Below are 22,782 nucleotides of genomic sequence, written 5' to 3' on the forward strand. Positions count from 1 at the left end.
CCTATATTCCTACATATATTTGGCCACTTCCAGGTGGTTCTTGACTTCTGGCCCCTCTCATCGATCTTCGACGATGCTCCCAACCGCGGGGCCGTGCGGTCAAAGTTGTGCATTGGAAATTTGAACATCACACACCACTCTTTTCATTCATATATATTTGCGCCACATGCTGGTGTGGTTGTCTTCTGACCCTCTCTCATGTTTTTTTGGCTGCGAAGACTTGGATGACGCTCAACCGATACGGGTGTACTGGCTTAACCGTGTGCGATGCAAGTGTGTTGTGAAATCACCATGACTGCGTAAGCGCGAGCAAGGGTGGAGCTACTGGCTTAACCGTGTGCGATGCTAGTGCGCTGTGAAATCACCACGACTATGCAAGTGCGAGCAAGGGTGGAGGCAGTGGCTTAACAGTGTGCGATGCTAGTGCGCTGTGAAATCACCACGACTGCGCAAGCGCGAGCAAGGGTGGAGGTAGTGGCTTAATTATGTGCGATGCTAGCTATAAAATCACCACCTGCGCAAACTAAAGGCGGGTATTTTATTTAGGATGAATTCCACGGCTACGTTTGAAAATTAGGACGAACCGTGTGCGACAGACCAGCTAGCTAGAAATCCAAAAACAAACTACGTGCCTTGAGCGATGCAAGAATCGGCGGTTCTGCTGCTTTTCCTTATTATCGTACACGCATATTCTTATTGGACCATGTGCGATCTTGGGTGCTCCCACCCCGCATCAATTCCTTTACCCAAATTTTAGTAGCCGCGGTATATCAACCGTCGCCCCCACTCCACCACCGACTTTACAGTAAAATTCCAGTAGCCGAGGCATTTGAACCGTCACCCTCCCTCGTCCACCACCATCTCCACCCACCATTAGTTAAATTTTCAGTACACGTGGCGTATCCTGAAACACCACCACCCTCCACAGTCCCCCCTACCCGCCCCCCCCCCTCAAACCCTAGCTTGCCACCGGCGCCAGCGCCGCCAACCCCAGCCAGTCTTCCCGTGCCTCCTAGCTTAGATAGTAAAGCTCAGGTTACACAGCAATTCCCATACCGTCGCCCCCTGAGTTTTTAGATGAGGCATGCGGTGTCCCTCCCCACCAGATCCAAATCCCCTGCTCCAGAGAGTTGCAGCCTAAGCCTGACCACGTATCCCGGGGAGCCCGACGAGTGTTCGGCCAAAAAGAGGTTTATCATGGCCTCTCCAGTGGACATTGGTGAGGTGGCTGCCGTTCGTCCCGACCTGTCGACCCTGGAGCAATACCGTGCCGTGGAAGCGTATTACTGTATCTCGGGAAACCTGGCTTCGAAATCAAGCTCGTCGACAGCGGCGGCTTTGCGCGGGCCATGTCACAGGTTAAGTGGTCCATCCCCAACCCATCTGGTTCAACCACCGTCGATCTCTTCGAAGGCCCTGCCGCTGATCTCTTCCGCCACATGGTCAAGGATTTGCGATCCTTGTACACCATCGAGCCCATTTTGTCATTTCTGAAGGACACGTTCTATGGCGGTGGCTTGGGATCCTCAATTGCCATGTCAGATCTCATCGACCACGACCACGAGGAGGGCCCCTACAAAGGTTCTTCCAAGGTGAAACAGTCCGTCTGTGACACCAAAGAGCACACCAAGGGTCTGTGCTCTTCCAACTGGAAGGATCCCGTCCATGACAAGTGAGGCAACATCCTATCAGCAAATCTTACTTTTTCTAGCTAGCCAACCCGCACCTTTTGTTGTAGTAACTTTTGCCATGCGGTGTTTTTACTGTGCCATGTTTAATTATTTCAGTTATGCAAATATGTAATGTTCAATAGGGCTATGTGATGTTTAAGTATGAATTGTCCACTTCAGTTTAACAAATGGCTATATTTGGTTGTTTATAGTGAGTAGATGCCTTGTTTATCTGTATTTGGTTGTTTGGTTGGTTGCAGTGAGCATTTGTCCAGTTATCAAGCAGATGCCTTGTTTATATGTATTTGGTTGTTAGGTTGGCTGTAGTGAGCATTTGTCCGGTTTTCAAGCAGATGCCTTGTTTATCTGTATTTGCATGATAGGTTGGTTGAAGTGAGCATTTGTCCAGTTTTCAAGCATATGCCATGTTTATCTGTATTTGCTTGTTAGGTTGGTTGCAGTGAACCCCTGTTGAGTTTTCAATGGCTATATTTGGTTGTTATACTAATCATTTATGCCTTGTTTATTTTAGTCATTCACAATGTGATGTTCATTATGTGCAAGTCGGAACTGTGCAGCTCGATTTCACCAATACCAGTTTGAACGGCTATATTTGGTTTAAGTTATGCCTAGTGTAGTTAACACATGCCCTTTATTTAAGTTTTACACATTTATCCAGTGTGATGTTTAAGCATGAGCTACGTTCTATTCATTTTCAACAATACCAGTTTGAATTGCATTATTTGGTGCCTGTTAAGCCTGTTGTTGGTAACATTCCCTTCCATTTTATATCCGCTTTAACAGCATGCTGAAGCCAACACATTCAAGCTATCATTTGGAGATGGTGTTTTTTACCTTGGCTATATTTGTTTGATGTTAAGGTTGTTGTATTTATCATGCCTTTCCACTACTTATGCAGGACAACAACGGGAGTGGCCAGCATTTCCCGCCGAGGTTAGTTTCATCCCCCGGCTTGTCCTCCCCCCGTCGTTCCATAATGTAATGCATATAGATCCAGACCTAGACAGTTTTTAGCTTCTAAGTATTAACTTGTTGCTTGTAGGTACATATGTCCTTGGCAAAGATCCACGCATCGACCCTTTTTGCGTATGGGGCAATGAGATATTCATGAACCAACATCAAGTGAGGAAACTGATAATGATTATTAGCAAAAATATACGAACGGTGGCAATCAAATTATTTTTTTATGCTCTATCGAACACAACATGAGTTGTAGGATGGTAACTACAAACTCTGTAGCCTTCTGTTTTTACTGCCCATAATGAGTTGTTAGTCAACAATGTCTGAATCTTTTTTGTTTGAAGTGGTTCCCAAAGCAGTTTACTCAAGATTACCTCACAAAGTACATGATTGCTGTACACGCAATGAAGGTTAAAGTATATCGTCGAGACTACAATGAGCATTGAGAAGTCCTAATGAAGACAATGAAGGATGGGCGGGCAGCCATCATAAGGGGTTGGCCTACAGTCGTGCGCGCATTACGCATGGAGGAGGGCACAATATGTGCATTCTTCTTCACCTTCTCTGGCAACTAGAGTGTTTTTCGCCTCTCTCTTTACAGTCTTTAGTACAATTGTGTTTCATAATTCTTTACTTGGTGCTTCTATAGTTCTTCAGTATATTTACCTGTTGTCGGCGTTCTAGGAACGGGGGTCCCCAGACTTGCCTGCCTACGGCCCACGGCATGGCTCCACTAGTGGCCTGGTACGACCCATCTTCATCATCAAACACTCAAGACCCTCGCGAGGGGCCAAGCCTCGTGAGGCGGACGACACAAGACCTCCTCAGGGGCAGCCTCATTAGGTTGGCTCGCGAGGAGCGGAGAGATCAAGGCGAGGGGAACCTCGTGAGGTTTCCGTGACGTGAGCCATGACGACCAAGGCTAGGCGAGCGCCAGCGGGCATAGAGCACCGGTTGCCTCTTTGGTGCTAAAAGGACAGGTGCAGGCGAGGAGTCCCAAGGCATCAGGCGAAGCTTTCCATATCGGTGCAACAAGACCAAGACCAGCAGGACGATAGGACGGAGGTCATCGCGGAGCCCACGACGGCGTCACCACCAGAGCCTTTGGGAGGCGAAGACCACCTTTTGTCAGGATAGCTTGTATTAGCTGTCCCCCTTCAAATTGGCCGTTGTGGGATCCCTTCCGCCTTAACATTTTGGAAGAGGACCAGGGCCTCTATATATAGGACTAGCCACCACCATAGGAGGCAACTGATCTTGGATCAGATCCATTCCATCCTCACACACACAAGCTCACCGAGCTCAAGAACACCTCTCCTCAGGAGGCTGTTCTTCCCTTGTACTTGTTCATCCCCATCCTACAAGGCAATCCACCACACCACACTGGAGTAGGGTATTACACCACATCGGTGGCCCGAACCAGTATAAACTCTCGTGTCCCTTGTTTCTCGGGTTCGGCGGGCTAGGCCTTGAGATCGTGGCGAGAGTGTGAGCTAGGAAGGAGAGAGATCTTCATGCGCACCCCAGAGTTCGAACCTCAAGGGTTTTGCCAGAACCCGTAATCCAACATTTGGCGCGCCGGGTAGGGGTGCGCTGAAGCTTTCCATCCGTCGATCCACGCTCCACCAGCTCCGCCTCTCCGCTCGGTCCCCATGGCCGGCGCCGCTCCTCTGACTGGATCAACGGACGCCCGCGACGGCGTCGGGGGGCTCAGGGCCCTCACCCCTGCCTTGCGGCGGGTGCGGTGGCCGCCCAAGTTCAGGCCAGAGATGCCGCCACGCTACGACGGCGCGGCGGATCCGTCGGCCTTCCTGCTAGCGTAAGAGGAGGCCGTCCTGGAAGCTGGAGGCGACAGCAGGGTCATGGCCAACTGGTTCCCCATGGCCCTCGCTGGCGCGCCGCGCGCCTGGGTGCTCAACCTGCCATGATCCTATGTGGCCTTTTGGGAAGAGCTCCATGGCCTTTTCGTCGAACGCTTCGCGGCACCGGCGCCTGTCACCGTCGCGGCCCTCCTCGGCGGCTCGCAAGCACCACCCTCGGACCGCCACGCCAAGCAGTTTTTCCGCCAGATCGGCGCCGCCTCTATGCAGCAAGGAGCCCCTCCAGGATGGGCGGCGCCTGAGGCCAACCTCACCTTTGACTCAGAGGATCACCCCGCCACCACTACCAGCTCGGGCATGCTCCCAATGCTTTGCACGCCCACCATCTGCAACCTAGCCGTCACCAAGAACCTCATCGACGGCGGGGTCGGCCTTAATGTGCTCTCCGTGGAGGCTTTCGTCTTGCTTCACATACCGCACGAACGACTCTGTCCCACCAACCCCTTCTCCAGAGTTGGCAGTGACTCCGCTAGCCCCCTAGGGCAGATCCGCCTCCCCGTGACCTTCGGCACCCGCGAGAACTACCGCACCGAGCTTATCGACTTCGACATCGCCCGCGTCAGCCTCCCGTACAAAGCCATCCTCTGGTACCCTGCCTTAGCTTAGTTCATGGCAGCGACTCATCCGGCCTACAACCTCATGAAGATGCCGGGCAGCACCGCCGTCCTCACCGTGGCTGGAGACACCAAGGAGGCTCTGGCGGCCCTCAAGCTTGCCTTCAGGGCCGCAGCGGCAGCGCACTCGGCCGGCGAAGCCACCCCAGAGGCTAAGGAGGTCACGCTAGCGAAGAAGAAGCAGCTGTTCACTAAAGACCAGGACAAAACGCAGCAAGTACCGGTCAAGGAAGGTGGACCCTCAGGACCCACCTTCACAATAGACGCCAACCTCGACCCAGATGAAGAGGAGGCATTGGTGAAGTTATTGCGCGTGAACAAGGAGGTATTCACCTGGGAACCCAAGCAGCTGGTAGGGGTCCCGAGGGGGGTAATCGAGCATCACTTAAGGGTGTGCCCCAATGTGCGCCCTGTGAAGCAGAAGGCGCGGTGATAGTCCACGAAGAAGCAGTCCTTCATCGTCCTGGAAACTTGCAAGCTGGAGGCGGCAGGTGTCATTCATGAGGTCCAATACCCGGAGTGGCTAGCGAACCCCGTCGTCGTGCCGAAGAAAGGCGGGAAGGAACGCATGTGTGTCGACTTCACCAACCTCAACAAGGCCTGTCCCCAAGACCCGTTCCCGCTTCCGCGCATCGACCAGATCGTCGACTCCACCGCCGAGTGCGACCTGCTGTGTTTCCTGGACGCGTTCTCGGGCTATCACCAGATCAAGATGGCAGTGGAGGATGTGGAGAAGACCGCCTTCTTGACCCCGTGCGGGGTGTACTGCTACACCTGCATGCCGTTCGGACTGCGCAACGCTGGGACGACCTTCCAGCGGCTGATGCACATTGCCCTGGGTCAGCAGCTTGGGAGAAACCCTGAAGCCTACGTCGACGATATCGTGGTAAAATCTCGGGAGGCGAGAACCCTGATTCAGGACCTGGAGGAGACCTTCGCTAGCCTGCGCCAGGTGGATTTGCGGCTTAACCCGGAGAAGTGTGTGTTCGGTGTACCCTCTGGCAAGCTATTGGGTTTCCTCGTGTCTCACAGGGGGATCGAGGCTAACCCCGAGAAGGTCAAGGCAATAGAAGACATGAGCCCACCGCGAACTCTCAAGGAAATGCAGAAGCTTGCAGGCTGCGTGACCTCGCTGGGGCACTTCATCTCCAAGATGGGGAGCGCACCCTGCCATTCTTCAAGCTGATGAAGAAAAAGGGCCCGTTCGAGTGGACCCCAGAGGCCGACCTGGAGTTTCAAGACCTCAAGAGATACCTGACCAGCCCTCCGGTGATGGTGGCGCCTCGTCCCCTCGAGCCCCTGGTGCTTTACCTAGCCGCCACTCCCCACTCCCCAGCGCAACACTGGTGGCGGTTCGGGAAGAGCGCCAGACCAAGAGTCCGCCGCGCCATGCCACACCTTCAACCGGGGCGGCGCGGCACCAAGACGATACCGCGATGGCTGCAACACGGACGGCAAATGATCGGGCCCAGCAAGACGGCGTTCTCGGGCCTGTAGAGGCCCCAATGGATGACCAGGGTCCTGAGGTCCCATCACCTTAGGAGACGCCCCAACCTCCGGCAGCCGCAGGCTCCATCACGCTCCCACCCTCGTCAAGCACCCAGTGTACTTCGTCAGCACGATGCTGCGGGACGCGAGGGCACGGTACCCCATGCCGCAGAAGCTTCTGTTCGCACTCCTGGTGGCCTCACGCAAGTTGCGCCAGTACTTCCAGGGCCACCCGATCAAGGTCCTCTCAACCTACCCATTGGAAAGGGTGCTCCGGAGCCCTAATGCCGCGGGAAGGGTCGCCGAGTGGAACATCGAGCTACAGGCATTTCAGCTCGATTTCAGCACAACCAGGGTCATCAAGGGGGCTGCCCTTGCCGACTTCGTGGCCGAATGGACCGTCGCCCCAGAACCTGAAGTCGGCGAAAGCCGAACCCTCTCGCTGGGAAGTGAAGCACCAGATGGTTGGGTCATGTACTTCGACGGCGCCTTCGCATGCCAAGGCGAGGGGGCTGGAGCCGTGCTCATCGCGCCCACCCAAGACAAGCTCTACTACGCTGTGCAGCTCTGCTTCTAGCGGGGCGAGAAGGTCTCCAACAACATTGCGGCGTACGAGGGGTTGATCGCCGGTCTCAAGGCAACGGCGGCCTTGGGAGTGAAGCGTCTCACTATCAAGGGCGACTCCCAGCTCCTCGTCAACTTCTCTAACAAGGTGTATGAACCAAGGGACGGGCACATGGAGGTGTACTTCGCGGAGGTGCGCAAGATGGAGAAGCAATTCTTGGGCCTGGAACTGCAGCATGTACCGCGCGACACCAATAAGGAGGCCGATGAGATCGCCAAGAGGGCGTCAAGGCGCCAGCCCCAAGAACCCGGCGTCTTCAAGGAGTGACTCTTCAAGCCTTCGGCGGCCCCCGCGACCACGGATACCGCGCCGTCTCGAGAGGAACTCCGCCAGCCACCGACCTCGGGAGCCCCTGCATGCGGTCCCACCTCAGGAGCACGTCTGCTCCTGGCGCTCGAGACTCAGGAGGGGTGCTGGACCGAGGAGTTCAAGGCGTACCTGGTGCGGGGGATGCTGCCGAAAAAGGAGGAGGATGCAGAGCATGTAGCCTGGCAAGCCACGGCATACTGCATCCAAGATGGTGAGCTCTACAGAAAATGGCAGAATGATGTTTCCTTACGATGCATCTCCAGGAAGCAAGGGGGCAAGCTGCTAGCTGACATACACGGCGGAGATTGCGGGCATCACGCGTCGTCGCGCACCCTGGTTGGCAAGGCGTTCCGCAGCGGGTTATATTGGCCCACGGCACTCAACGACGCAGCCGAGCTAGTGAAATCATGCGCGGCCTGCAAATTCCATGTCCAGCAGATCCACCAGCCAGCTCAGGGCCTCCAGACTATCCCGCTGTCATGGCCGTTCGCGGTTGGGGGCTGGATATCCTAGGCCTGTTCCCTCAAGCGCCTGGGGGCTACCGCTACCTCTACGTCGCCATCGGCAAGTTTACCAAATGGGCAGAGGTGGAGGCCGTCCGCACCATCCCAGCCGGGTCCGCAGTTAAGTTCATCAAGGGCCTCGTGAGCCAGTTTGGGGTCCCTGACCGCATCATCACTGACAACGGCTTGCAGTTCACTAGCAATCTCTTCAAGACATATTTTGCTAGCCTTGGAACACAGATATTCTACGCCTTAGTGGCACACCCCAGGAGCAATGGCCAGGCTGAGCGCTCCAACGCGGAAGTCTTGAGGGGCCTCAAGACCAGGACCTTCAAGAAGAAGCTCGAGGCTTGCGGTAGGGGCTGGCACAACGAGCTCCAGTCCATGTTGTGGTCCATCGGCACCACCGCCACCAAGCCAACAGGCGAGACTCCGTTCTTCCTCGTCTACGGAGCTGAAGCAGTCCTCCCTCACGAGGCCAAGCATCGCTCCGTGCGGGTCCTGGCATTCGACGAAGCACACCAGGACGGCATGCGGGGGATGGCCCTTGTGCTGGGGGAGGAGCGCCGCCGCCAAGCCTCGCTCCGGGCAGCAAGGTACCAGTAGGCGCTGCGGCAGTATCACTGCTGCAGCGTCCGCTCCAGGACGCTCGAGGTGGGCGATCTCGTCCTAAGGCGGGTGCTCTCCAGGGAAGGGCTGCATAAGCTCTCACCCATGTGGGAGGGCCCGTTTAGGATTGCCCACGTCTCCAGGCCTGGCGCCGTGCTCCTGGAGACGCAGGACGGGATCCCCATACAGAACGCCTGGAACATCCAGCACCTCCGGAAGTTCTACCCATGAAGCAAGCCGAGTGCCTGTGAAGGTCTGCGCTCGTGACACTCTCATGTAATAATGAGTGGGGCTGTACATGCCCTGGAGTCTCTGGAGTGTCGGCCTTGGGCCTCGGGGGCTCCCTCCCACGTGCTAGTGGCAGGCCTTAGCTCCGCGCTGGTGAGAAGACTAGACTATGTGCCGGACGCGGCTGTTCATTTGCTTTCTGTAGTAGGCTTACCCCTCTTTAATGGAAATTTGAATTCTGGTGTTTCTCGATGACTTGGTTCGATTCCCTTTTCTCTCTATTTCTTCCACCGGTTCTCTGTTTTGCCCGACACTCTCCCTCACACGCCTCGCGAGGGGGCTGGACAGGAGCGCATGTAAGCGCTTCCCCTGGTCTTCACGAGGCACCCTCGTTCGATCTCGCGACCGGCGCACCCCTTTTTAAGTCCGTGCCCCACGGGTACCGCGATGTGGTGCGCTAGGCCATGACCGGCCACGCCTGGGGCCCTAAGCAAGGTAGAATAAGGGTTTCTTATTGAATTTTTACAGTATCTCAATGCCTCCCAAGTCCGCAGGAGGGATGTCTCATCAGGTGCTGGGAGATGCGCACCTCACGACGTGGAAACTACTTCAGACACATCGAGCTAAGTTATCCTTACATGCCTACGTAAAGCACTGATACCACAACACAACTCGGAAGTGATAAACATAGCATAAGGGGAAAAAGCGTCACGGTCCATCATACGCCCCCTCGGGGCCCCGTACTTGTTTCTTGTGATGCGGGAAGAAAAGAAAGAAAAAACAGGCAAAAGCGGCCCCTACGCCCACGGCTACTCCCGAGAATCAGCTCCCAGCGCTTCCCCAAGCTCAGCCGGAGCCCTCCTCGCGCTTCACCGGGGCGCGACGACGGGACGACCCGCTACCATCCTCGAATCGAGCCCGGCGACGGGGCGGTTGGTCGTAGCCACCGCTGCTGGAGCTTTCGCCGGAGGAGGAGCCGCCGCTGCCAGACGAGGCGACCAACACCAAGGGCGAGCTCGCCCTCGTCCTCGTCACGGCCGTCGCCAAGGCCGAGCACTTCGTCACTGTCGCTATCTTCAGGGCAGCACCCAACGGTGACCGTCTTCCCTGAACACCCTCACGAAGAGGGTCGCGGCACCGTCGTACTTGAAGTGGAGGGTGCACCGCCTGCTCAGACCATGCGCACGGGCAAATGTCTGCCAGCCATGGGCTAGGGCTACATTGCCCGCGAGGGAGATCTCCACCGTGACCCACGAGGCCTTGCTGCTGCTGCCGTCCGCCTGTAGCCATAGGCCGCCGAGACCCGTGGCCGCCAGCTCACCGGCAAGGGAGCGCGGAAGCTGGAGCCAGGTGCCGGTCAGGTTCTCCGACCACACAACGATCTCTGGCAGCATCTCCGCCGAGTGGAAGCATGGCCGGTGCTACCTCTTGAGCATGCGTTGGTTTTCCCTTGAAGAGGAAAGGGTGATGCAGCAAAGTAGCGTAAGTATTTCCCTCAGTTTTTGAGAACCAAGGTATCAATCCAGTAGGAGGCCACACGCAAGTCCCTCGTACCTACACAAACAAATAAGAACCTTTCAACCAACACGATAAAGGGGTTGTCAATCCCTTCACGGCCACTTGCAAAAGTGAGATCTGATAGAGATGATAAGATAATATTTTTGGTATTTTTATGATAAAGAGTGAAAGTAAAGATTGCAAAAAAAAATAAACGGCGACAGAAATAGCTTGTTGACGGGAGATTAATATGATGGAAAATAGACCCGGGGGCCATAGGTTTCACTAGTGGCTTCTCTCAAGATAGCATAAGTATTACGGTGGGTGAACAAATTACTGTCGAGTAATTGATAGAATTGAGCATAGTTATGAGAATATCTAGGCATGATCATGTGTATAGGCATCACGTCCGCAACAAGTAGACCGACTCCTGCCTGCATCTACTACTATTACTCTACACATCGACCGCTATCCAACATGCATCTAGAGTATTAAGTTCATAAGAACAGAGTAACGCATTAAGCAAGATGACATGATGTAGAGGGATAAACTCAAGCAATATGATATAAACCCCATCTCTTTATCCTCGATGGCAACAATACAATACGTGTCGTTTCCCTTTCTGTCACTGGGATCGAGCAACACAAGATTGAACCCAAAGCTAAGCACTTCTCCCATTGCAAGAAAGATCAATCTAGTTGGCCAAACCAAACTGATAACTCGAAGAGACTTGCAAAGATAACCAATCATACATAAAAGAATTCAGAGAAGATTCAAATATTGTTCATAGATAATCTTGATCATAAACCAACAATTCATCGGATCTCGACAAACACACCGCAAAAAGAGTTACATCGAATAGATCTCCAAGAAGATAGAGGAGAACTTTGTATTGAGATCCAAAGAGAGAGAAGAAGCCATCTAGCTAATAACTATGGACCCGAAGGTCTGAGGTACACTACTCACACATCATCGGAGAGGCTATGGTGTTGATGTAGAAGCCCTCCGTGATCGATGCACCCTCCGGCGGAGCGCCGAAAAAGGCCCCAAGATGGGATCTCATGGGTACAGAAGGTTGCGGCGGTGGAAATAGGGTTTTGTGGTGCTCCTCGATGGTTTCGGGGTACGTAGGTATATACAGGAGGAAGAAGTAGGTCGGTGGAGCCACGAGGGGCTCACGAGGGTGGGGGCGCGCCCAGGGGGCAGGCGCGCCTCCCTGCCTTGTGGCCTCCTCGTTGATTTCTTGACGTCCACTCCAAGTCCTCTGGATCACGCTTGTTCCAAAAATCACGCTCCCGAAGATTTCATTCCGTTTGGACTCCGTTTGATATTCCTTTTCTGCGAAACACTGAAATAGGCAAAACAGCAATTTGCACTAGGCCTTGGGTTAATAGGTTAGTCCCAAAAATAATATAAAAGTGTATAATAAAGCCCATTAAACATCCAAAATAGAATATATAATAGCATGGAGCAATCAAAAATTATAGATATGTTGGAGACGTATCAAGCATCCCCAAGCTTAATTCCCACTCGTCCTCGAGTAGGTAAATGATAAAAACAAAAATTTTGATGTGGAATGCTACCTAGAATATTCTTCAATGTAATTTTCTTTATTGTGTCATGAATGTTCAGATCCGAAAGATTCAAGATAAAAGTTGAATATTGACATGAAAATAATAATACCTCAAGCATACTAACCAAGCAATTATGTCTTCTCAAAATAACATAGCCAAAGAAAGCTCATCCCTACAAAATCATATAGTTTGGCCATGCTTCATTTTCGTCACACAACATGCTCTCATCTTGCACAACCCCGATGACAAGCCAAGCAATTGTTTCATACTTTAGTAATCTCAAACTTTTTTCAACTTTCACGCAATACATGAGCGTGAGCCATGGATATAGCACTATGGATGGAATAGAATATGATGATGGGGGTTGTGTGGAGAAGACAAAAAAGGAGAAAGTCTCACATTGACGCGGCTTATCAACGGGCTTGGGAGATGCCCATCAATTGATGTCAATGCAAGGAGTAGGGATTGCCATGCAATGGGTGCACTAGAGCTATAAATGTATGAAAGCTCAACAAAAGAAACTTAGTGGGTGTGTATCCAACTTGCTTGCTCACGGAGACCTAGGGCATTTGAGGAAGCCCATTGTTGGAATATACAAGCCAAGTTCTATAACGAAAAATTCCCACTAGTATATGAAAGTGACAAAACAAGAGAGTATCTATTATAAAGATCATGGTGCTACTTTGAAGCACAAGTGTGGAAAAAGGATAGTAGCATTGTCCCTTTTTATTTCTCTTTTTTTGGGCCTTCTTTTTTTATTTGGCCTTTCTCTTTTTTTATTTGCGACAATGCTCTATTAATGACGATCATCACACTTCTATTTATTTACAACTCAATGATTACAACTCGATACTAGAACAAAATATGACTCTATATGAATGCCTCCAGCGGAGTACCGGGATGGACAATGAATCAAGAGTGACATGTATGAAATAATATGCATGGTGGCTTTGCCACAAATACGATGTCAACTACATGATCATGCAAGGCAATATGACAATGATGAAGCCTGTCATAATAAATGGAACGGTGGAAAATTGCATGGCAATATATCTCGGAATGGCTATGGAAATGCCATAATAGGTAGGTATGGTGGCTGTTTTCAGGAAGATATAAGGAGGTTTATGTGTGATAGAGCGTATCATATCATGGAGTTTGGATGCACCGGCGAAGTTTGCACCGACTCTCAAGGTGAGAAAGGGCAATGCACGGTACCAAAGAGGCTAGCAATGATGGAAGGTTGAGAGTGCGTATAATCCATGGACTCAACATTAGTCATAAAGAACTCACATACTTATTGCAAAAATCTACAAGTCATCAAAAACCAAGCACTACGCGCATGCTCCTAGGGGGATAGATTGGTAGGAAAAGACCATCGCTCGTCCCCGACCGCCACTCATAAGGATGACAATCAAAGAACACCTCATGTTTCAAATTGTCACACAACGTTTACCATACGTGCATGCTACGGGACTTGCAAACTTCAACACAAGTATTTATCAAATTCACAACTACTCAACTGGCACAACTTTAATATCAGTATCTCCATATCTCAAAACAATCATCAAGTATCAAACTTCTCATAGCATTCAAATCACTTATATGGAAGTTTTTATTATATCCAACTTGGATGCCTATCTTATTAGGACTAATTTTATAGCCAAAGCAAATTACCATGCTGTTCTAAAGGACTCTAAAAATAATATAAGTGAAGCATGAGAGATCAATTATTTCTATAAAATAGAACCACCGCCATGGTCTAAAAGATATAAGTGAAGCACTAGAGCAAAATTGTTTAGCTCAAAAGATATAAGTGAAGCACATAGAGTATTCTAATAAATTCCGATTAATGCGTGTCTCTCCAAAAGTGTGTACAGCAAAGATGATTGTGGTGAACTAAAAAGCAAAGACTCAAATCATACAAGACGCTCCAAGCAAAACACATATCATGTGGTGAATAAAAATATAGCTCCAAGTAAAGTTACTGATGGACGAAGACGAAAGAGGGGATGCCTTCCGGGGCATCCCCAAGATTAGGCTTTTTGGTTGTCCATGGATTTTACCCTGGGGTGCCTTGGGCATCCCCAAGCTTAGGCTCTTGCCACTCCTTGTTCCATAATCCATCAAATCTTTACCCAAAACTTGAAAACTTCACAACACAAAACTCAACAGAAAATCTCATGAGCTCCGTTAGCGAAAGAAAACAAAACACCACTTTAAGGTACTGTAATGAACTCATTCTTTATTTGTATTGGTGTTAAACCTACTGTATTCCAACTTCTCTATGGTTCATAAACTCCATTACTAGCCATAGATTCATCGAAATAAGCAAACAACACAAAAAAAACAGAATCTGTCAAAAACAGAACAGTCTGTAGTAATCTGTATCTAACGCAAACTTCTGTAACTCAGAAAAATCGACCAAACTATGACGACCTAGATAATTTTTTTATTGATCTACTTCAATTGGAATCAGTATTTTATCGCGTTCGGGTGATTTTTAACAATTGTTTTCGTGAGCAGAAAGTTTCTGACTTTTTCAGCAAGATCAAATAACTACTATCCAAGAAGATCCTATAGATTTTACTTGGCACAAACACTAATTAAAACACAAAACAAATCTAAACAGAGGCTAGATCAAATATTTATTGCTAAACAGGAACAAAAAGCGAGGTATTAAAATAAAATTGGGTTGCCTCCCAACAAGCACTATCGTTTAACGCCCCTAGCTACGCATAAAGGCAAGGATAGATCGAGGTATTATCATCTTTGGATTTTAATTTTTCAGCGGAATCATGCTCGAATCCGGGAGGTTCTTTATGTTTCCCATCATATTCAGAAATTTTTAGATCTAAAGAATCCAACCGCTTATTGCAAAGAGTAATCAACATATTCATGCGGTGAAGATTTCCCCTAACACTCTTGAGAGGTTCAAGAGACTTTTGTAATATCTTAGTTACTTCGCAAATCTTTTCAAAAACTTGTGTCTCTTCCTGGGTATGTTGTGGCCCATTTTGTTGAGGTAGTGTACCCACTACCCCCTCTATGATTTCATGCGCAATACTGGGATCAATTTCAATAAAATTTCCTTTGGCAACGCAATCCAAGAGTTGTCTATGGGACATATTTAGAGCAATGTAAAAATTGCGAAGCAAAATTCTAAAACTCACCTCTAAGGTGCAATTACGATAAGATTCCATTATCCTATACCAAGCATCTATCAAGGTTTCTCCTTGTCTTTGTTTGAAGTGGAGAACTTCAAACTCAGGAGACAAAGGAGTAGATAAAGGACTAGCCATGATGGCACACGGGACACAAGAAGCAAGCGAAAGAAAAAGCGAACGGTAAAAGAGGGCGAATAAAATGGCAAGGGTGAAGTGGGGGAGAGGAAAACGAGAGGCAAATGGCAAATAATGTAATGCGAGGGATAAGAGTTTGTGATGGGTACTTGGTATGTCTTGACTTGTGCGTAGACTCCCCGACAACGGCGCCAGAAATCCTTCTTGCTACCTCTTGAGCATGCGTTGGTTTTCCCTTGAAGAGGAAAGGGTGATGTAGCAAAGTAGCGTAAGTATTTCCCTCAGTTTTTGAGAACCAAGGTATCAATCCAGTAGGAGGCCACACGCAAGTCCCTCGTACCTACACAAACAAATAAGAACCTTGCAACCAACGCGATAAAGGGGTTGTGAATCCCTTCACGGCCACTTGCAAAACTGAGATCTGATAGAGATGATAAGATAATATTTTTGGTATTTTTATGATAAAGAGTGAAAGTAAAGATTGCGAAATAAAATAAACAGCGACAGAAATAGCTAGTTGACGGGACATTAATATGATGGAAAATAGACCCGGGGGCCATAGGTTTCACTAGTGGCTTCTCTCAAGATAGCATAAGTATTACGGTGGGTGAACAAATTACTGTCGAGCAACTGACAGAATTGAACATAGTTATGAGAATATCTAGGCATGATCATGTATATAGGCATCACGTCCGCAATAAGTAGACTGACTCCTGCCTGCATCTACTACTATTACTCCACACATCGACCGCTATCCAGCATGCATCTAGAGTATTAAGTTCATAAGAACAGAGTAACGCATTAAGCAAGATGACATGATGTAGAGGGATAAACTCAAGCAATATGATATAAACCCCATCTTTTTATCCTTGATGGCAACAATACAGTACCTGTCATTTCCCTTTCTGTCACTGGGATCGAGCAACGCAAGATTGAACCCAAAGCTAAACTACTAGGCCAAACCAAACTGATAATTCGAAGAGACTTAAAAAGATAACCAATCATACATAAAAGAATTCAGAGAAGATTCAAATATTGTTCATAGATAATCTTGATCATAAACCCACAATTCATCGGATCTCGACAAACACACCGCAAAAAGAGTCACATCGAATAGATCTCCAAGAAGATCGAGGAGAACTTTGTATTGAGATCCAAAGAGAGAGAAGAAGCCATCTAGCTAATAACTATGGACCCGAAGGTCTGAGGTAAACTACTCACACAACATCGGAGAGGCTATGGTGTTGATGTAGAAGCCCTCAGTGATCGATGCACCCTCCGGCGGAGCGCCGAAAAAGGCCCCAAGATGGGATCTCACGGGTACAGAAGGTTGCGGCGGTGGAAATAGGGTTTCGTGGTGCTCCTCGATGGTTTCGGGGTACGTAGGTATATACAGGAGGAAGAAGTAGGTCGGTGGAGCCACGAGGGGCTCACGAGGGTGGGGGCGCGCCCAGGGGGCAGGCGCGCCTCCCTACCTTGTGGCCTCCTCGTTGATTTCTTGACGTCCACTCCGAGTCCTCTGGATCACGTTTGTTCCAAAAATCACGCTTCCGAAGGTTTCATTCCGTTTGGACTCCGTTTGACATTCCTTTTTTGCGAAACACTGAAATAGGCAAAAAAACAGCAATTTGCACTGGGCCTTGGGTTAATTGGTTAGTCCCAAAAATAATATAAAAGTGTATAATAAAGCCCATTAAACATCCAAAACAGAATATATGATAGCATGGAGCAATAAAAAATTATAGATACGTTGGAGACGTATCAGCCGGGGAGGCTTGGCGACCATGGCACACCTCCCCTCGTCGACGGGACTGCCACGCCTCAGACGGCTTCCACCAGGCAGAGAAACGCCGCCTCGGCTGCCCGGTGCGGCACCGGACCCCGAAGAGACTCGTCCTCGCCCACGAGGAACCACATCGGGGGTCACGGCGTGCTTGTGAGGGCGACCGCGCCCCCTCTTGGGCAGGGGAGAACCGGGCCCCTCTTGGCGAGCCTTCCCCTTCTCCGTGGCCAAGAACCTCTTCGTCGGCGCCATGGGTGACGAGGCGAGGCAGTGAAGCAAGGAAGAAGAAGCAAGAGGAATGGAGGAAGAGATGGGCAGTGGGGGCTCCGCCCCCCTCCTCATTTATAGCAGGAGGAGGCCAATCGACGACCCCCATGATCACAGGTAATGATGGCTTTTCTAAATGCACCAGGGACTCGTTATGTCGGGCAGTTGCCGAGGCAGCGTGGGGAAGCGGAGAAGCTCATGTCCCGTCAATCGCCACGCATCAATCAAGGCCGCAGGCGGTTGGGGCCCGTGGCGCTCCACACTTGCCCCTTGGCTTCGCCTCGAAGCCAAGTCCGAGCGCGCCTCGGGCCCGAGGGCTACTTTCGGCGTTCTGGGAACGGGGGTCCCCAGACTTGCCTGCCTGTGGCCCATGGCGTGGCTCCACTAGCGGCCTGGTACGGCCCATCTTCATCATCAAAAGACCCTCGCGAGGCAGACGACACAAGACCTCCTCAGGGGCAGCCTCACTAGGCTGGCTCGCGAGGAACAGAGAGATCAAGGCGAGGGGCACCTCGTGAGGTTTCTGTGACGTGAGCCATGATGACCAAGGCCAGGCAGGCACCAGGCGGGCGCCGGCGGGAGCAGAGCACCGGTTGCCTCTTTTGTGCTAAAGGGGCAGGTGCAGGCGAGGAGTCCCGAGGCATCAGGCAAAGGTTTCCATATCGGTGCAACAAGACCAAGACTAGCAGGACGGCAGGACGGAGGTCATCATGGAGCCCACGAAGGCATAACCACCAGAGCCTTTGGCAGGCGAAGACCACCTTTTGTCAGGATATCTTGCACTAGTTGTCCCCCTTCAAATTGGCCGTTGTGGGATCCCTTCCCACCTAAACATTTGGGAAGAGGACCAGGGCCTCTATATATAGGACTAGCCACCACCATAGGAGGCAACTGATCTTGGATCGGATCCATTCCATCCTCACATGCACAAGCTCACCGAGCTCAAGAACACCTCTCCTCAGGAGGCTGTTCTTCCCTTGTACTTGTTCATCCCCAATCTACAAGGCAATCCACCACACGACACTGGAGTAGGGTATTACACCACATCGGTGGCCCAAACAAGTATAAACTCTCGTGTCCCTTGTTCCTCGGGTTCGGCGGGCTAGGCCTTGAGATCGTGACAAGAGTGTGAGCTAGGGGAGAGAGATCTTCGTGCGCACCCCAGAGTTCGAACCTCAAGGGTTTTGCCGGAACCCGTAATCCGACACCTGTGCATCGAGTTATGCATTCATGCTTGAACCTATATTTGTAATAAACATTGTTTGATATGAAATAAGTGATTGCCTACTTTCAAATACAAAATCTGTGATTTTTAAATGTAGGGATTAAATTAGGGATAAATAAGGTTCTGCAAGCTAGTACACTGCACACGGTTTTCGAAAGCAAAACGTCTGCGATAATTGTGGAGATTAGGATCCACTACGTGTGCGATGAATCTCTACTGCACACACAATCAGCCAAGAAAAATGGTGTGAGATTAACAACAGTAGCATTGTCGGAGTAATTAGCCACGGGTAGCCTCATCAGCCCCCCATGGCGCTTCAAGACATCAGGGCCGGCTGCTCCCTCAGGATTCAAAGAGCCAAGCGCCGCCTCCTCGCGGTCGGCTGGTCCAAGCGGCCAGCTGCCAGGAGACGGCAAAGCCCAGCAGGCGGCCACGAGGAGGGCCGGCTCCTAGCAGGCGGTCCTAGGCGTCCTCAAAGTTTGCATTCACATAAATGCGAGGAGACAGGGCGTGGCTACGGCATGCCCTGCCACCTCCAAATCTAGGGTCGAGCGTGGCCACACTGCGCCGTACCAGATGGAGATATCCCGCCCGGTGCGACACTGTTGCCACATCGCTTACCACATCACCCCTGTTAGAGGGACCCATGCTCCCACGACGGGATGTCGGTACGGCCCGCAGGCGGCGGGCCCTACCTGTCCTCAAGGAGCTAGAAGGCGGCGAGCCCAGACCAGTCGGCTCGTAGGGAGGCCGGCCCCTGACCAGGCAGCTCTTCCTCTCCTTGGAGTCCATGAGCCATTAATCAGAAGAGATGGGGAATGGCTACAGTGATCGCCCGCCAGGCAGCGGTACTGTAGCCACGCCTCTCCCAACACAGCATGAATCATTACCAGCATCGCTACAGTGCTGGGCAGCCGGCCAGACCCGCAAGCGGCGGGAGCGGCCTGTCGGCCAAGTACGAGACAACCAGCGGGGCCCACCAGGCGGCGGGCCCGAGCGGCCGGCGGAGAAGCCGGTGACCGTAGACACTGACAGCCAGGGCCTACACTGGCCAGATTACCTTTGTACCCTTGGGGTTAGGCCTATATAAACCCCCAGGGCACCCATGCAAAGGGTTCAGACTCTTGTTCATCCACTAACCCATATAGAGAGAGGAAAGCTAGGGCTAGACTTGTTCTTCTTCCCCCTCTAGAGAAACAGCTCAAGGAGCAAGCTTGTAGCCACCATTGTTGCTTGAGTGATCATGCGGAGACCCCACAGAGCAGGAGTAGGGGTGTTATCTCCTAGGAGAGCCTCGAACCTGGGTAAGATTCGCCAGCGTGCATGTCTATGCCTCATCCCGTTTCCTGGCACCGGTGACGTATTATTAACCCCCTCCATGATAAGCCATCCTTTGGCATATGTCGCACGACACCCCCGACATTTGGCGCCCACCGTGGGGCTAGGTGCACCATCGTCCGGAGATCTGTTCTGGACGGGAACCCACTTCCTCCCCAGCGAGCGCAGCCAGCCCGGCATGCCCGATGGCGTTAGCACCGACGCATTGCGTGGCGCAGAGCTTGCCTGCGCAGCGGCTGGCCTCGCTGACCTTGTTGGCGAGATCTGCCTCTCCGACGAGCCCGCACCAGGCGTGGGCGCAGCCAGCTCCGAGAGCTGCCTCATCGATCTCCTTGGCAAGCTCGACATCGCCAACGAGCCCGCCTCTGACCTGGAGTCGATCGGCTCCATCGACCCGATGCTTGTCGACTCCCACACCGCGTTCCTTGACGCCTTCCCACCAACGTGGTGGTCATCGATGAACCTCTCCCTCGCGCCGACAGCGGCGGAAGCACCGTCACGGAGGTGCTCGTCATCAGCCACGATGGAGCATCTGGTGGGTGGCACCCAAGACCCGCTCGAAGTGGCGCTACGAGACCTGTCTGCACCCATCGCAGAAGATGCCGACGCCGAGACGCTAGAAGCTCGCCGTGTCTCGCTCATCGAAAGCGCCAAGAATTTGGCCAGCATGAGACACCTCTCGGAAGCCTACCAGCGCGAGATGGACCGCGCTGTTGGCGGCACGCCGGCCCCTGGCGGGCCCAGCCGCATTGGCATGGTCCGGCAGCATGGCGCAGCCGTCGCCAGCATGTTCGAGGCAGACCGCCCTGTCTATGCCACACCCATGGAAAACATACGAGCTGCCCAGGCGGCAGCAGGCGAACTGGACAACCTCGAGGGCGACGAGCGTCGCTACATGACGGAGCACGTCCAGCGGCTCATTGACGCGCCTGCCGCACAGCAAGAAGCCGGCTGCCATGCCGAAGAACTCGACCGGTGGAATGACGACCCGCCTCCTCGCCGAGATCAAGGCGCGACCTCCCGGACGCCAACTGGTGGCGTCCACGACAGACGAGACAAAGAGCCGGCTGCTAGCCGCAGCCGAACGCGTGTCACCATCGAGCGCGACCAAGATGGTCGCCCTCGAGCAGTGGAACGACGGGGCGGTTGTCCGCCTCCTCCTCCTCCTCACAGGGAAAGGGCGCGCTTCCCCACCGCCTGTTGACCACCCAACTCTCGGTGACCGGCTGGCCACCGAGAGGGAATCAGAGAGAACGACGCTCGCCCCCGGATCGACCGTCTCAATCAATCCCTGGCGCTAGAAGAGGAAGATGCGCTGGGCCCGCCTTGTTTCGGCCCCCGCATCCGCGATGAGCCCTTCCCTAAAGGGTTCACGCTTCCACGAGATACGCCCAAGTACAACAGCTCTGTGAAGCCGGAGGACTGGCTGGTCGACTACTCCACGGCCGTCAGCATAGCGAACGGCAAAAAGCGCTTTGCCGTAAAGTACGTTCTGCACATGCTCCAGGGCACGGCCCGGACATGGCTGAACAGCCTGAAGCCCCGCAGCATCGACAGCTGGGTAGATTTCACTGAAGTCTTCGTCCGCAACTTCACCAGCCGGCTATCGGGATGGGAAGGACCCCCCTATCGCCCGCACTCACTAGGCGACGGTTTAAAACTTCATCACAGAATGGGGTTAAAAACCGTTCGTATAGCAGCTCGTTGTACTAGTGAATGTACCATGGCAATACCAAAATTATCATCATGGAAGTGTCCACTTCCATGCGATAAATGGCGCGTGATGGAAGTGTTTTCGTGAAGGGTAACCGACACATGGCATCCACCATAACAGGTCGTCGTTAATCTATCGGGTTCCGGTTTGGATACGATAACCCGTTAACAGCCGGGATCAATGGGCATTTTCCACGTGTAAAATTCTCAATGACCAGAGGAACCACGTGTCAGCTTAGTGTTGGGATAGATATCATCCATTCAATGGACGAGAGGCGCATATGATACGTCGACACGTGGCATGACCCAACATTGGCCCATTTAGGTGAAAAAGGCTGACCCATTCAAAATTAGCAGGCCGGCCCATTTTGGGCCTACTTGTGTGTGGCACATTTAGGGCCACGACCCATATGAGTTGTGCCAATTCGGCCCGTTAACGGCCCGTTAACTATTTTACACCATTGGAGCCCATCGTCAATTCGAGCCTGTTAATAGCCTGCTATATATTTGGGCTTAATAGCGCCTAACATAATTTCGGCTTGTTAATGGCCCATACAGGAGCTGGGCCATTTATAGTCCGACCTGAGATTTGGCCTCTTAACGGCCCATCCTATTCATGGTCCAATACCAACCCGATTTCTCTTTCGTCCTGCTAAAGGCCCACAACACAGTTGTGCCATATATAGTCCGACCTGACTTTTGGCCTCTTAGCGGCCCATGCTCTTCATGGTCCAATACCAGCCCAGTGTCTCTTTCGGCCTCCTAAAGGCCCACAACACAGTTGGGCCATATACAACCCAACCTTACTATCGTCCTGTCAATGGCCCGTGAAATGGAATCGGCCCACTTATGGCCCGCTTCAATTTTGGCCCGTGAACGACCCGAAAGGGAACTGTCCAAGCATTAACTATCGGCTCGTTTCCATAATAGATGCCCAACAGAGCTTTCGGCCAAGTTACGGCCTGTCAACTAATTGGGCCTGCTAAAGTTCAAACATGGCTATAGGCACAATTAGCCAACGTCGATTTCGGCCTAGCTATTACTTTGAGCCTATTACAAGGACCATTTGTGAACAGGACCAAGTCTGGTCAATCAAAGGCCCAAGACAATTTTGGCCCCTGCAAGCCCATTAGGGGGGCATTAAGGGCAGTGGGCTCCTATCCTTGATAAAGGGCCCAT

General features: G+C 51.8%; 1 protein-coding gene across 1 annotated transcript; it reads left to right on the forward strand.

Moving 5' to 3' along the window:
• The first annotated feature begins 6,796 nt into the window (after positions 1–6,796).
• LOC141041036 (uncharacterized) lies at positions 6,797–7,525 on the forward strand. The gene is made up of 2 exons (XM_073507146.1): positions 6,797–7,126; positions 7,223–7,525. Exons 1-2 carry the CDS (start codon positions 6,797–6,799, stop codon positions 7,523–7,525), a joined length of 633 nt encoding a protein of 210 aa, XP_073363247.1.
• Positions 7,526–22,782: the final 15,257 nt, after the last annotated feature.

The sequence above is a fragment of the Aegilops tauschii genome, chromosome 2, assembly GCF_002575655.3.
Source record: "Aegilops tauschii subsp. strangulata cultivar AL8/78 chromosome 2, Aet v6.0, whole genome shotgun sequence".
Lineage (NCBI taxonomy): Eukaryota > Viridiplantae > Streptophyta > Magnoliopsida > Poales > Poaceae > Aegilops > Aegilops tauschii.

Excerpts from the sequence above, each read along its gene's own strand:
- LOC141041036 (XM_073507146.1), top strand. The coding sequence starts at position 6,797 with ATGCCGCAGAAGCTTCTGTTCGCACTCCTGGTGGCCTCACGCAAGTTG. Across the intron at positions 7,127-7,222 it reads TGTACTTCGACGGCGCCTTC|GTCTCCAACAACATTGCGGC; the intron begins GCATGCCAAGGC and ends CGGGGCGAGAAG.